This window comes from Mangifera indica, chromosome 18, assembly GCF_011075055.1.
Source record: "Mangifera indica cultivar Alphonso chromosome 18, CATAS_Mindica_2.1, whole genome shotgun sequence".
Lineage (NCBI taxonomy): Eukaryota > Viridiplantae > Streptophyta > Magnoliopsida > Sapindales > Anacardiaceae > Mangifera > Mangifera indica.
Genome location: NC_058154.1, coordinates 8,593,644 through 8,609,171, shown reverse-complemented (window position 1 = coordinate 8,609,171; position 15,528 = coordinate 8,593,644). Strand labels below are relative to the sequence as shown.

Genomic DNA, 15,528 nt, shown 5'->3' with positions numbered 1-15,528 from the left:
CCATATGTTTATTTCAATTTCATAATGAAGTTCAGGTATTCCGTTAGACTTTCTAAAGTACTTTGAATATGTATATGATTTTTAGAGTTCCAGAAACAATTCAAGACTCTGACCACACAAAGATTGAATGGTTATTCAAAAAAATAATTATTATATTTTAAATTTAGTTATCTAATAAATATGAATACGATCTTCAATTATTAAAAAAAATAATGAGACACTATATATTTATAATATAATTTCTCCATAAAAGAGTTAAATTTTCTGGCAAGTGAATATAATTAACGGGGAGTGTATTTAATTATGTTAGAGCGTATTCGATGTATGTAGAATTGTTGACTATCTTGGTACCAATTTCTTAAATAAAACGTTCAGGGAGTCTGCGTATTGACTTTTCTACTCTACTCTTCCAGTAGCTCTGAAATCTTCCTCTTGACTTGCACGTATTAACTTAGTTTAATTTTAAACAATAATTTATTATTTGTGAGTTTTGTATTTAAGCATGTAAATACAAACTCATTTTTGTTGAAAATTAGATTTTACATTCATGTTATCGGACTATATTTACGTTCTACTAGTTCGAGTTTTATGTTAAAAATTTTTAATTTTAACCTAATTTAAATTAAAATTATATTAAAAATTTTTAACTTTATTTCAAAATTAAACACAATTTGACATGAATTAAAATAAATAAAAGAGCATAGAGCTTATCTATAGGATCTTTGATGGCTGTGCAGCAATTTTACGCCACTAATCGAGGACGAATCGTGGATATTCATCAAGACTTTTCAACATGATTATATCAAAGATCAACATCCATGACAACGCATCCCTAATTTTTAATGTTTTCTTCACAAGTCTATCGCCATTTCTGACCCGCAAACTCCCTCCAGAACTCTATAAATAGCCACCTATCTCTGCTAAATTTTCACTTATTACAATCCTTTCTCTCCTTCTCAATCATCACTCAGACCTCATGGCTCTTAACATGAGAAAAGATTTGCTTACACTTGCTCTGCTGGGCATATTTGCCTTGGCCATTATTCCCAAAAATGTGATGTCTCAAAACTGTGGCTGTGCTGCAAACCTGTGTTGCAGTGAGTTTGGTTACTGTGGCACTGGCGAGGCCTACTGTGGCAAGGGGTGTAGAGAGGGTCCTTGTAGCACAACGCCATCTCCCACACCAAGCGGTGGTGGTAGTGTTGCCAGTATTGTTACAGCTGATTTCTTTGATGGGATAAAGAATCAAGCTGATGCAAGCTGTGTTGGAAAGACCTTCTATACAAGAGATGGATTTCTCAATGCTGCCAATTCGTTTCCCCAGTTTGGATCAGGCTCTGCTGATGAATCCAAACGTGAGATTGCTGCCTTTTTTGCTCATGTTACTCATGAAACCGGACGTAAGTTGATTTTATCTCTCTTTTACTTGCATCAATCTATTTTTCAGCATAACATATCGATATTAATAATAACATTAGCTAAGCGAACAAGTTTGTAGCCATGGAAAAGGGAAGTTTGTAAGATTTATTTTGTATAAGTTCAATAACATAAATAAACCGATCAATTATAATTTTAGATTTATGTGTATATTATAAAATACTTAATTAAAACTTTTAAAGTTATATGATTATTCGAAATGTCACACAATTTGAATTCATAACATTTTGAGTTTGTAATGGTGCTAAGATTACTTGCATAAAAGTGATTGGTCTTCTATTTCTACAATCTTAGTAAATGATAACTTTTAATTGGAAAAACTATACAATATTTTTTTCAAAGTGACAATCTAGTCAATATATAATAAGTTAATAGGCCCTAATAAACCTTACGATCTACTATCTATTGAAATCAAACTTTTTTAAATATATTGGATTCGCCTTTATTTAATATCTCAAACTCATTTGGAAATTATCATTGAAATATCCAATTGTAAGTAATGTTACCCTCGACAGGAAATCTTCTAAGAAAGGTATCTAATAAGAAAAAAAACATTGCTTCACTTTGCAGATTTATGCTACACTGAAGAGATCGACAAGTCAAACGACTATTGTGACCCATCATACACCCAATACCCCTGTGTCGCCGGAAAGAAGTACTACGGCCGAGGACCTCTGCAGCTAACCTGGAACTACAACTATGGAGCCTGTGGAAAAGACGTGGGGTTCGACGGACTCAATGCCCCAGAAACAGTGTCCAACGACCCTGCTGTCTCCTTCAAGGCTTCCTTGTGGTTCTGGATGAACAATGTTCACTCAGTTGTGAACCAAGGCTTTGGGGCAACCATTCAGAAAATTAATGGCGCCCTTGAATGTGGTGGCAAGCAGCCTGATAAAGTTAACGCTCGTATTGGATATTACAAAGATTATTGCAGCAAATTTGGTGTGGATCCTGGCCAGAATCTATCATGCTAGATTCTTAATATTCTTCGGAGCCTTTGGAGTGAATTGTTCTAAGCTTGGTGATGAAATAATGTCATAAAAAGTTGTTTTATTAAACAACTTGTTTGTGTAATAATCTCAGGGAGTTTTATGTCACTCGAATGAAATAAATGAAAGAACGATGAATAATACAATAAAATTTGTTTCTTCATAATATATGTCTAGTTTATTTTTTTTTCTTAATTATAATAATATATTACCATTAATATTTAAATTAATACTCCACACAAATATACATTATTATTATTATTCATTGACTTTGGGTCCGTCACTGGCAATAGGCAGTTGAGGAAGCAATTGTTCGATAGTTAGACATATATTTAATGTTCCATAACTGTCGCATTTTCTTCTCTACACCTATAATACATAACGCAAAAAATTACAAAGAGAAAGTGCTCTCTCAAATACGTTAAGATTTCACAAAGAATTCATACTAAATACATATAGCAAATCGTGTTGTGAAAAATAATTAATTGAAACTACATTTCGGATTGCATCTCGAACACAAAATCACAATATGGGTATGTTTATTTACAATATTTGGATTTTACAGAATAAACATGTTTTTCAACATTATCATTATGTATATTTAATTAAACTAAATTACATCTCAACTAAAAGAAAAACTTGTGTGACAAAGTGGTGTCACATCATGATTGTGCTCATACGGTAAGATCATCCAATTAATTACAATCAAATGTTGACCCTGGACAAAAAATGTAACCCTAATTTTAATAAATTAAATTATTTTTAAATCTTTTAAGCATCTTAAAAAGGTTTTTAATCAGGATTCATTATGATTTACCTGTTTGATCAAAATGGGTCAATGGTGGTCAACCATTGTCAAATGTGATCAATGCCAAAAAAATGTCAACGTTTTCCAACAGTTGATCAACATCGATCAATAATTGATCAAAGTTGGGTAAACTATGCTCAATTGTTTATCTGTCAACATTTACAAAATAATAAAATTATGTGTATATATTTTTTATACACAGTTTAAATATATAGATGATGTGTTATTATATAATTAGATGATTTTGAATTAAAGATGAAGTAATATTTAATCACATGATGACACATAATTTATATATTCAAATTGTATACAAAAAACGTATACATATGACATTGTTCTTTACTAAATCTTATTTTAATAATAACTAAATTATATAATAATTAATCATTGAAGTAAAGAAAAATTAAAAAAAATATATTTAAATTCAAGATAGGGTCAATGAAGTAATTTCATTTAATTCCCTACCCCAAGAATTAGTATTTCATTAAAAAAAAAATCTATGTGGATAAACAATGAACATAAATTTATACACAAATAATGAAATATCACTATACAATTTTACATTAGAAAAAAAATAATATTTAGTCATATGATAACACGTAATCTTTTATACACATTTTTTATAAAAACAGTGTTACAAAAAAAAATTGAGAAATTCTTTATCCATGTTTTCATGAAATTGATTATCCAGAAAGCTCTAATTCTTTATTCATTTTCAATAAGTAAACAAGAGAATTAATAATCTCATTTCTATTTTCTTGTCAATTCTTATAAGTAAGAATAGTGATATGCATACAAATAATATATATAATTTTGTTTATAAATAATAATATATTATCATGTGATTGAATATTTTTAAATTAAAAACAAAATAATAATAAATTATATAGTGATATGTTATTATTTGTACACAAAATTTTACAAATTATTTGTATGTATAGTTTTATTTCATAAATAAATATGACTTACATTCATTTTTTTTCTCTCTCGTCTCTATCACACCCATCGTTCTCCCCTAGGTCATCGTTATCTAACATTTATAAATTCCCAAATGAATTTCAACCACTAAATGGGATAAAACATTTGATTTGTGTAGATATTTTTGGCTAACCATGAACATGTGTGATCACACTAGTTTTTGTTTGTTCTTAAAAATTAAACACATATATTGTACAATGTGATCATATTTTGAATATAAATCTTATCTAACACATGGCATTACTTTTTGTTCATATGCGATTTTGTTATGATGGGAAAAGCGTACCATTTTGATATATGCAAGTGTCAGCTTGCTATTAACCTAATATGGATATATAAACTACTTTTTTCTTAATTTTGTAACCTGAATATTCTTTTTTTTTTTTTCTAAAAGTTCTGGTTTAAGTTAGATTCTTTTTTGTTTAATATTGCAACTATATACCACTTTCTTTTTTACTTTGTTCATCTCGTGCATTTTAATGGTATATTGGCAAGTATGCTTGTCTAAGTAGATCATGAGACATGTTTCTTATATGAGTTTGAAGAGACTTTAATCGCACCAAGTAAATGGATTTTGATATGAACAACTCATGCCAACTCACACAGACATATATAACATCATATATCCTGTTGTATATTGTATAACTCATATCTTAACCACATATTATATTGTATCTCATCCAACCATATATAGTTTACTGTATCTCATCAAAGCATATATGACCCATATGTGTAACGATTATTATTAGATCTGGTCCACCATGATGGATTGACCCAATTCATTAGGGTTAAAAGACAAAATTAATCCTCTTATATATGAGAATTATAATTTTACCATTAACCGTTATTGAAGTTAACTCTCACTCCTCATTTTAATATAAATAAACGTACCTTCTATTTGGGATATAACCTTTTACACTAAAAAAAAAAATTACAGAATGTTTTTTCTCCAATATTCTTTTCATTTGGAAAAAGTTTTACAGAAAGTAAAAAAGTGAATCAAACAAAGTATGTTGTGGATTTCGTCAGGAGCGTATTACATCACCAATCATCACCAAAGTTTCAAATTTTTAAATCGGGTATATTTTTCTATGATCTTAGATTTATGTTATTTCGCTTACAGTTATATTGGGAGATTAATGTAAATGAAAAGTTTTGAAGTGTCAGTAAGTTTTACATGGTATCAAAGTTTTCCTAGGCTTCACAGCTCCTGTTCCTTGTTTTTTTGTCTTCATGGCTGACGACAAAGCAGTTATGAATATAGCAAATTCATCCACCCAAATTTCTGCTACTCTTCCAAATGTATTGCACCTATTACCCTTGAGACACCCCTCCTCTAATTACTTGCTATGACAGACTTGACTCCTGCTCCTATTACATGGATATTGCAGGGAATTTGCGGTCTTCGAACAATGGAATAATATTTAAATTTTTAATTAATAAATATACAAACAATAAGAACTCTTTCTGGATCAATCTTATAGGATAATTAATTTATAGATATGTTATTGATATTTATAGAGTGTTTATAGAATATACATATATAGATGTCTTTTTTTACTTTCATTAATGAGACAAATTATGAAGTCGCTCTAAGAATTTAAAGTAGGTTTGAATCTCAATATCTACACAAAACATGAACTGAATTAGAGACTAAAATCATGCTCAAACACTATTAGAATTTCAACATGACTTATTAAAAGCCACGGCAGTGGCTTTTCTTCACCAAGGCGGCTAGGTATTTTGATGCATATAATATGCATTTGGATCTTTCTTCCGTGGGAAGAAAAAGCATGTAAAGTGCGCCAGCTTTTTTATGTGAGAAAGTCAAGACGGAAGAAACAAAGTGGCTAGGGTTTTATTTGATTTTCCCATGATGCACTCATCTTCCCCTCTGTAATAAAGAATTACATTACATGGGCATATATGTAATTATATGTGCACACGTGCATGGGCTCCAACCTTTGATGGGTTTTATCATTTTCTTGTCATGTTCCCGTGAGAAACTTTGTATGTATACTTACGTACACTTGAGGGCCCGGCCCATGTGGGCTTTATTTCATTATAAATATATATTAATATAAAGTAATTTATTTAATCGACTTTTATTTATTTGAACTTAAGTCCACATATAGTTATGGATTTTGTTTGGATTTACTAAATTAGATAAATTCAATTTAATTTTTTACTTTCTCATATGTAATTCTAACCGTTTAAGATTATTTTCTTTTAATCCCTAAGTAATATAAAGTATACTTTTTGGTGTAAAAGTTTTTTCAAAACTCAAAACCTTCAATCCAGAATTCAGATCAAATTCGATTCAAATTAATTTAAAAAAATCTTACACCTTTAGAGTTCGATTAACTCATTTTTGTGTGTAACCCATAGACTCTACTAAATCGATAGTAACCAGATTCATATCGAGCTTCCAACCCGATATTTGTCTAGACGCAAACCAAAAATGACTTCTAGCAAGACATTATAGCTACTTGATTAGTAGAGTATCAACATGTGACTTCTTAATTTGTTAGTGATACAGTTGTTCGTACAATTCAATCTTTTCATCATATGATATCTCTTCGAGGTTAAGGTATAAATCAGATCAAATTCATCTTAGAAAATCCCATGCCTCTAGAGTTCGATCAACTCCTTTTTGAGTGTAATCCATAGACTCTCCACTAAGTCGATAGTAATCGAATTTATGTTGAGCTTCCAACTCGGCATTTGTTTGAACACAGATTAAAAGTGGTCTCTAGCAAGACATCATGACTGCTCGATTAGTTGAGTGTTAGCATATAACTTCTTAACTTGTTTGTGATACATTTGCTTATACAATTTGATCCTTTCATCATACGATATCTCTTTAAAGCTGAGGTATAAATGAAATGTCTCCCTCAGGGATCCTCAAGCTATATAGACTAACTTATGTTAAATTTCATTCCTTCTACCTGTCTTCTGGGTGGTTTGCCCAACCAATTTTTGAGTTAGTTTTTGAATGGCAACATCTCTCATGATTCTTCTCTCACGTGCTACAATTGTCATGGTTTCAGACATGTCTCAAAGGAGTGCCTTTCCCCATGGATGCAAGATACTCATACTTTAAATCAACTTGTAGCTTGACCTTGTAACAACCTTGCCACGTCCTTCGGTACTTCGAAATCATAGGTTGTTGATTTTGGCACTACTCATCACTTGACCAATGACATGGCAAACTTGGCCATTCACTTTGAATACATAAGGCTAGAAGAACTTGTTAGTTCCAAATTACTCATATTAGTTCCAACATGTTTTCTCTAAATTCTAAACCATTTTCTTTTCAAAATATTGTCTATGTTCTATTTGCCTATCAAAATTTACTTTTCGTTAATGCATTTACTTGTACTAATCATGTTTCTTTGGAATTTTTTCCTAACCATTTTTTAATTAAGGATTTGGCATCTCTAGCGATCCTGTCTAGGGGCTCGAGTAATAAAGAGTTATATTCTCTTTGTTTGGATCTATTTAAGTATTCTTTTGGTGGTTACAACGCCTTTTCTTCTGCCTTGTCCGTCAGGCATGTACGTCTTTGACATGCTTCCATCCCCACTATTAAGCATGCCTTGCAACAAATCGATATTAATTTTGTTAATGATATTCATACTTGTTGTCATGCTTGTAGCACTAGCAAATCCTTTTGATTACTATTTCCTTCTTTTAATTTCAATGTTTATGCTCCTTTAGAATTAATTTGTTTAGACGTTTAAGGCCTTGCGCCCATTTCTTCAATAAATGGTGTCATTTATTATGTCTTTTTGTTTTTAATGATCATTTCAGCAAATATTCATGGATATATTTTATTAAGTGCAAATTTGAGGTCTTCAATTGTTTCATTAAATTTCATTGCATTATTGAAAAATATTTTGGTTGCCTTATTAAAAGTTTTTAGTCTGACTAAGGTGGTGAATTTCAGACCATGAAATGTTATCTTGTTGATCATGGCATTTCCCAATGGCGCTCGTGCCCATACATGCTAGAACAAAATGGTTGTGCTGATAGAAAACATCACCATATTGTTAAAATTGGTTTTGCTCTCTTAAATCATGCTAATTTGCCTATGCAATTTTGGGACTATACATTTGATGTTGTCGTTTACATGATCAACCATCTCCTTACCCCCCGTCTCGACCATCTGTTGTCGTACCAAAAATTATTTTGTCAAAAATCTAATTATGCGCAACTTAAAATTTTTTATTGTGCTTGCTACCCTTGGTTGCATCCATATGTCATAATTAAATTATTTCCTTATTCCAAACTATGTTTTTTCTTAGTTATCATAAGGTTTATAAAAGGATAACTTTGTTTTGACACTATTGATACCAAAATCTACTAATCACGACATGTTCTTATTTATGAACAGGTTTTTCCTTTCAAAGGATCAAATGGCGATGGCGCTAACATCAACACCTCCTCCAATAACCTAAATTATATTAACCCGCCTATAATCAGACAACTTCGTTATCCTTTGTATACCTCTATAGTCAACACAACATTCTTTCACCCACTAATGTCTACTCTGGCCTAGGGATGGCAATTTGGATCTGATTTTAGGGTTTCAACCCTCCCTAACCCTAACGGGGAGGGGATTCTCCGATAAAAAACGGGGAAAGGGGCGGGGATAGGGATGAAAAAAATCTCTGTAATCGGGGACAGGGATACATATGTCCCCGCCCCGCCCCTTAAATCTAATATATTAATATAATTTTTTTTGAACTATTAAATTCTATAAACTTTTACATTATAATTTATTAAAATCACAACTTTAATTTTACTAATTTTTGAACTATTAATCTAATATATTAAAAAAACCTCAGAATCTTATTATCATAAAATGCAAATGCACCAAATTAATTAAATTTAATGTTATTACAAAATTACCCTAAATCACATACATATTTACTAAAAACTATAATTTTAATAATTTTTATTACAAAATTGCCACCCATCTTTTAACCTTAAATCTAAATCCCCTTTTCCTTCCATTTTTCACTCCATAGCCACACACTCCCTCTCCTAACCAAAGCTTCCATTTTTCACTCCACAGCTACACTGCGCACTCCCTCTCCCAGCCAAAGCTTTTTTGTCTTGTAGTTGGAGGTAAGCTTCTTCCTTCCATGATTGCACTGGCATGCAAGGACTTTTGATATAAATATATTTCCTTCAACATTTTTTTTCCCAAAAAAAGAATAATTTATATAGTTTCCTGGGTGCCACATAGAAATTATTCTTGGAAAAGAAAAAATTTCCTTAGGTGTGTAATAGAAGCTCTAATTGTTGTGCAATCTATATCTTTTTCAACTGCTTTGGTTTTTTGCTTGCTGGATTTTGTTTTTATTTTATCTAATTATGCTTATAATTCCTTTATATTATGATGTTACCCATGTAAACATTTCAACTTTTAACAGTGGAGCAACTAATTGTTTGATGTGCATTAAATCCACTTGTAAGATATCAGGAGCATATAAATTTAAAAGGGCAAAAATAAGAGAGGAAAAGTGAAGTTCTGATGACAAGTTACCCTGATACAAGGCCAAACAATAATAGCTATTACTGTTAGTTTTAATTGCAATGAGGTGGGTTTTATTCAATTGAGTGAAAAATCATTTAGGGTAGTCATTTTTTAAACATTGCTTTAAGAAAGACATTGGTAATTTTAAATAAAGGATATACAAGTAACTGTATCTTTTTCACATTAAAGTAAAAAATTTAAAGTGAGCCACTAAATGATAATCTCATCTTTACAATGAGTTTATCATAGAGATTGATAGATTTTACTAACAAAATTGTATTTTTGAACTTAGTTTTAGCAAAAGTAAAGTTTATTGATTGTGATTCGCATTATGAGTTTTAATATTTATGTTCTATATTAACTTGTATTTTAAATTTTGGACTATTTGATAGGAATGTCTACTGAAAACTCTTTGGTTAATAAAAGAAAAAATATTAAAGATGTTAACATGCAAAATTCTCAATCTTTTAAAAAACTAACATCTTCTGAAAGTGGTCATTATACTGCAACTCCAGTAGGAAGTAATCAAATGCAATTGTTCGTTGATGAAATTAATAAATCAAGTTAGGAGTTGGATAGTCCTTGTTCAAGCCCTCTTCAGAATGCACCTGACAACTCTTTTGTTACTGATCCTGCTGGAAGGTGTAAATCAATTGTATGACAACATTTTAAGAAAGTGAAGGTTGATGGAAAAGACAAAGCGGAGTGTAACTATTGCCACAAACAATTGGTTAGTAAGGGAAAAAATGGCACTAGACATTTACATAGTCATCATAAAATTTGTCCAAAGAGAAAATACCATGATGTATCATAGAAGTTGCTTGTGAGATCCCATAGAGAGAATAATAAGTCGACATTATCCATTTATCAATTTGATCAAGAGGCAGGTAGAAAAGACCTTGCAAATATGATTATATTACATGAATATCCTTTAAGCATAGTCGATCATTGTGGGTTTAGGAGATTTTGTAACACCATTCAACCTTTGTTCAAGATGGTCTCTAGAAACACCATTAAGAATGATATAATGAACATTTATGATGTTGAAAAAGGCAAGACAATGAAATTGTTAAACAAAAATTTAGGGATAATTGCAATCACTTGTAATTTGTGGACTACAAGCAACCAAAACAAAGGGTACATGACTATTACAGCCCACTTTATTGATAACAAATGGGAGTTACAAAATAGACTTATAAGGTAATTTTTTTTTTTATGTTTAATGTCTTTTAATATATTTTGTTAATATATATTGTTAATATATACATTCATACATATATATGTATTAAGTAAACGATTTTCTATTTGAATTGTAGGTTTGTTTATGTTCCTGCCCTATATATAAAATATGTGTTTTCTGAGGTACTGGTTGATTGCTTTTATGAGTGGAATATTGATAGAAAATTGTCCACATTGACTGTGGACAATTGTTCCACTAATGATGTAATTATTGATGATATCTTGAATAAATTGCCACGTTCATCACTTATGCTTTATGGTTCATTGTTTCATATGCGTTGTTGTGCTCACATTCTCAATTTAATTGTTCAAGATGGTTTATTTGTAATTAGTGATGGAATTGCAAAGATTTGAGAGAGTGTTTCCTTTTGGAGAGCATCACTGAAAAGGGAGCAAAAATTTGAGGAAACAATCAATCAGTTGGGCATTCAAAGTACAAAGAAGTTGTCTCTTGATTGTAAGAGTCGTTGGAATTCAACTTATCTTATGCTTAATATCACTTTGATTTACAAAGAATTTTTTTTCGGTTAAAGCTTCGTGAGCCACAATATAAATGTTTACCAACGAAGGAAGAATGGGATTTGGCATAAGATATTTGTAGGAAATTGGAAGTATTTTACAATGCCACTCTACTATTCTCTGGTACTAAATTTTCGACTGCAAATGAATATTTTCCTAATTTGTCAAATCAAAATTTATTTGACAAAATAGCTCATGTGTGAGAATGTCATGATAAAGAAGATAGCTGCACAAATGATTGAAAAATTTAACAAGTATTGGAGTGTGATTCATGGTGTTATAGGGGTGGCCATTGTTTTAAACCCTAGATTCAAAATAAAATTGTTAGATTATTTCTTTCCTTTGATATATGGAGATGATGGCAAAGATGAAATAATTAGAATTCAACAATATTATCATGATTTGCTTTATGAATATCAACCAGAGCATGGAAGTAGAACAAGTCAAACTTTGTTTGCTTCATCTCCTTCTTAATCTAGTTTTTGTGGTGATGAAGAGTATCTAGCAAATTTTGATATGTTTATTGAACAAGAATCAAGTAATATCTTGAGAAAGTCAAAACTGGAATGTTATTTAGAGGAGCAACTTCTACCTAGAAGTCCAGACTTTGATATATTGACTTGGTGAAAGTTAAATGGGCCTAAATATCCAACCTTGCAAAGGATTGCTTGAGATATTCTTGCTATTCCAATCTCTACTGTTGCTTCTGAGTCTGCTTTTAGCATTGCTGGAAAGATAATAAGTCCACATCGTAATAGACTTTATTCAGGTACATTGGAGGCATTGATGTTTTCTCAAAATTGGTTATGGGCTGACCTAAAACGTAATAAAATGAATTTTTATCAACTTTAATATAAAGTTAATAATTATTAGATTTTGTCTTTAATTTTTTTTATTTTCTTGAAAGGTGAAGAGTTTTGTTCGACAATCTACAATGATAATGATTCAAAAGATAGTAAGTATTTTTCATTAATCTCTAAAATATTGGTTTTTAAAATATTGCAAGAATTTATTACTTATTTTTTTACGTGCTGTAGTTGATAATTGATGACATGGATTTGAGTTTCACTGTTCAACCTTGATGTTTAACATGTAAGTGGATTTCGATTTTCTAGTATATTTTAATTAGTTTAATATTTTTAATTACAAATTCTTCATTCCACTACTAATTCTCAGATTCTTGGCCTCTGTGGTTGAGATCTCTACATCAACAAGCAGGTTTGGATTACGGATTGAAACATTTGTTTTTTTAATTTTAGAAGGAACACTGATAAAATGATTTTTTTTTTTATGTAACTGGGGGTCTGGTTTATGTTTTTAAACGTCATTCAATGATACTACTGAATAATATACTGAAAGAAACAAATTGTTTCTTGAGATATCTTTAGAATAATACACAGAATTTTGAAATCTCCTCATTTTGACTGTGGTGTAATACTAGCATTCTTTGCTCCTGAAGTACGAGATTGGACATGAATTAGGTAGTTGGTTTGTGTAATTTTTCCATGTTATTTGCACTATATCATTGTCTAAATTGCTGATATAAATTGGATTGAAAGCTGTAGTTGAAGAGGGTAACAACTCAAAGACTGATCACAGCTAAAGCCTGAACACATTAACAGTTGTATTTAGAAACAACGGATAAACAAAACTGAAGAAGGAAAGATGGGCTAATCTTTCTATTAATGTAAATGACTGCATTAGTGTAATGCTTGATTCTTGCATTCGAAGAGAGTTTCAAGCTACAAAAAGGGAAACTAGTAGATGTTTTTATTTTTGTCATACTAAATTGTAAAAATTTTGTCTGTGTTAAAGGTGTTTTTTTTCTTTTCTTCAAAAAGTCAGGTTTTTCGTTTTCATATTAAATTTGATGAGTTTGGAGTTGTTTATTGCATATTCTTTAATGATGTTTGACAACCTTGATTATTGCATATTGTTAGATTTTTCAGTTGTGACATGTATTTTCCTTGAAAAATTTTGCAGAAAAGTAGCAAATAGGCCTAGGGATCCAGCTAACTGGAGTGAGATGGTTGATGTTGTAGCAGCATTGTCTATTCCAGTTATTGCTAATGGCAATGTCTTTGAGTATGATGATTTTTAACGCATTAAAAGTGCCAGATATTGTTTAATTATTTTCTTATTTCTTCAAACTTCATAGTGTGATGGAATTGACAATGTCAATGTATAAAGCAATGATTTGGACATTTAATTATACATATTTTATTTTATATTACAGGAAAATGTGCTTGAAAGATTTAAATATTTTTTATAAAAGGTGGACCATTATATAGAAGTTCTGAGATTTCTTCGATATATTTTTGTTTAATTAATTTCATTCTAATAAAAAAGGTACTCTTTTGTAGTTTTGTAAAATTTATTTATTGATCATTAGAATTATTAATAATGCACCACTGAAGAGTGTATATTCATAAAATATTGAGAAATTAAAATTTATTAACTTAGGTATGGGGAGGGAATAGGGATTGATATCCCCTATGGGGACGGGGACGGGGACGGGGACGGGGATTGATATCCCCTCCCTGCCCCTCTCCGTTGCCATCCCTACTCTGGCCTCTACCAACCACCATATGGACACATCGAGATTGGATTTAGTTGTTGATCTTTCTCAATATGCTTATCAACCAATGCCTAACCACCTTTAAATGCCTCTACCACCAGACAATAATATTCACCTTTTGGTTACTTGATCAAAGTTAGGGTTGTTGCCACCTAAAATATTCTCTTTTGCCATAAGAGTTCTTGAGTCACCTAATTATTTTACAAAAGCTTTTAAGCACAAAGTCTAGTATGATATGATAAGTGATGAAATTGACAACCTTTTATCTTAAGGCATTAAGGACCTGATTCCTCAAGAAGAGCCCTCCAATTTAGTTGGCAATAAATGGGTGTTTTAGGTTAATAAGAATCCTGATAGTACTATTAATCAATATAAGGTATGTTTTGTTGCAAAATGGTTTCACTAACATCTTGGTATCAACTACTTCAAAATGTTTAGCCTGGTCATTAAGTCATCCACCATTTAGCTTATTTTATCCCTTGCGGTATCCTTTGGTTGGACTATCAAGCAACTGGATGTTTCCAATGCATTCTTACATGGTTGCCTTGATGAAATAGTATACATGGTACAACCTTGAGGTTATGTTGATCCTCTAAAACCTTATCATGTTTGTCATCTCTGTAAGTCTCTTTATGGTCTTAAGTAAGCTTTTAAAGCATAGTCCTCACACCTTACTACTCTCTTATACAAGTTTAACTTCACTGGCTCTAAGGTTGATACCTTCATTTACTATTATCCCCAAGGGAACCATAAGGCTTATTATCTCATCTATGTGGATGATCTTATCCTTATAGGTGCAATACCATTTTTCTGACTAATGTTATCTAATAGCTCTAATAGGAAATTGTTCTTAAGGACCTTAGTCAACGAACTTATTTTCTCGGTGTGGAGGTTAATTGGTTATCTGATGGACTTTTGTTGTCTCAAGAGGAATATATTTTAGATATTTTATGTAAAACAAACATGAGAACCGCAAAATCAGTCTCCACTCTTTCATGTCCCGCCCTCTAATTTGCTCATAAAGATTTTGAAGCCTTTGGTGATCTTACATTATATCGCCAAATGGTTGGTTGCTTACAATACCTATGTATCACTATACCTGACATCATTTTCTTTATCAATCAAGTGGCGCAATACATGTATCAACCATGTATGTCTCACTAGCAAGGTGTCAAACAGATCCTCCATTATTTAGATGGCATTATTAGTTATGGCTTACCTCTTTGCAAATTAAGTACCTTTGATTTAGTAGGATATAGTGATGTCGATTGGGGTGACAATTTGGATGACCAGAAAAGCACTATTGGGTTTATAGTCTACTTTGGCTCTAATATAATTTCCTAAACTTCTCGTAAACAATGGATTGTGGCTTAGTCATTAACTGATGTTAAGTAAAGGGTAGTTGCTACATATGCCTAAAAAATTATATGACTCA

General features: G+C 31.1%; 1 protein-coding gene across 1 annotated transcript; it reads left to right on the top strand.

The window, feature by feature from the left end:
- Positions 1–919: 919 nt before the first annotated feature.
- On the top strand, positions 920–2,592 carry LOC123201282 (endochitinase PR4-like). The gene is made up of 2 exons (XM_044616717.1): positions 920–1,400; positions 2,008–2,592. Exons 1-2 carry the CDS (start codon positions 977–979, stop codon positions 2,409–2,411), a joined length of 828 nt encoding a protein of 275 aa, XP_044472652.1. The 5' UTR covers positions 920–976; the 3' UTR covers positions 2,412–2,592.
- The last annotated feature ends 12,936 nt before the right edge of the window (positions 2,593–15,528 follow it).

Coding starts and splice junctions, on each gene's coding strand:
- LOC123201282 (XM_044616717.1), top strand. CDS start 977: ATGGCTCTTAACATGAGAAAAGATTTGCTTACACTTGCTCTGCTGGGC. Junction 1,401..2,007: donor TGTTACTCATGAAACCGGAC/GTAAGTTGATTT, acceptor TTCACTTTGCAG/ATTTATGCTACACTGAAGAG.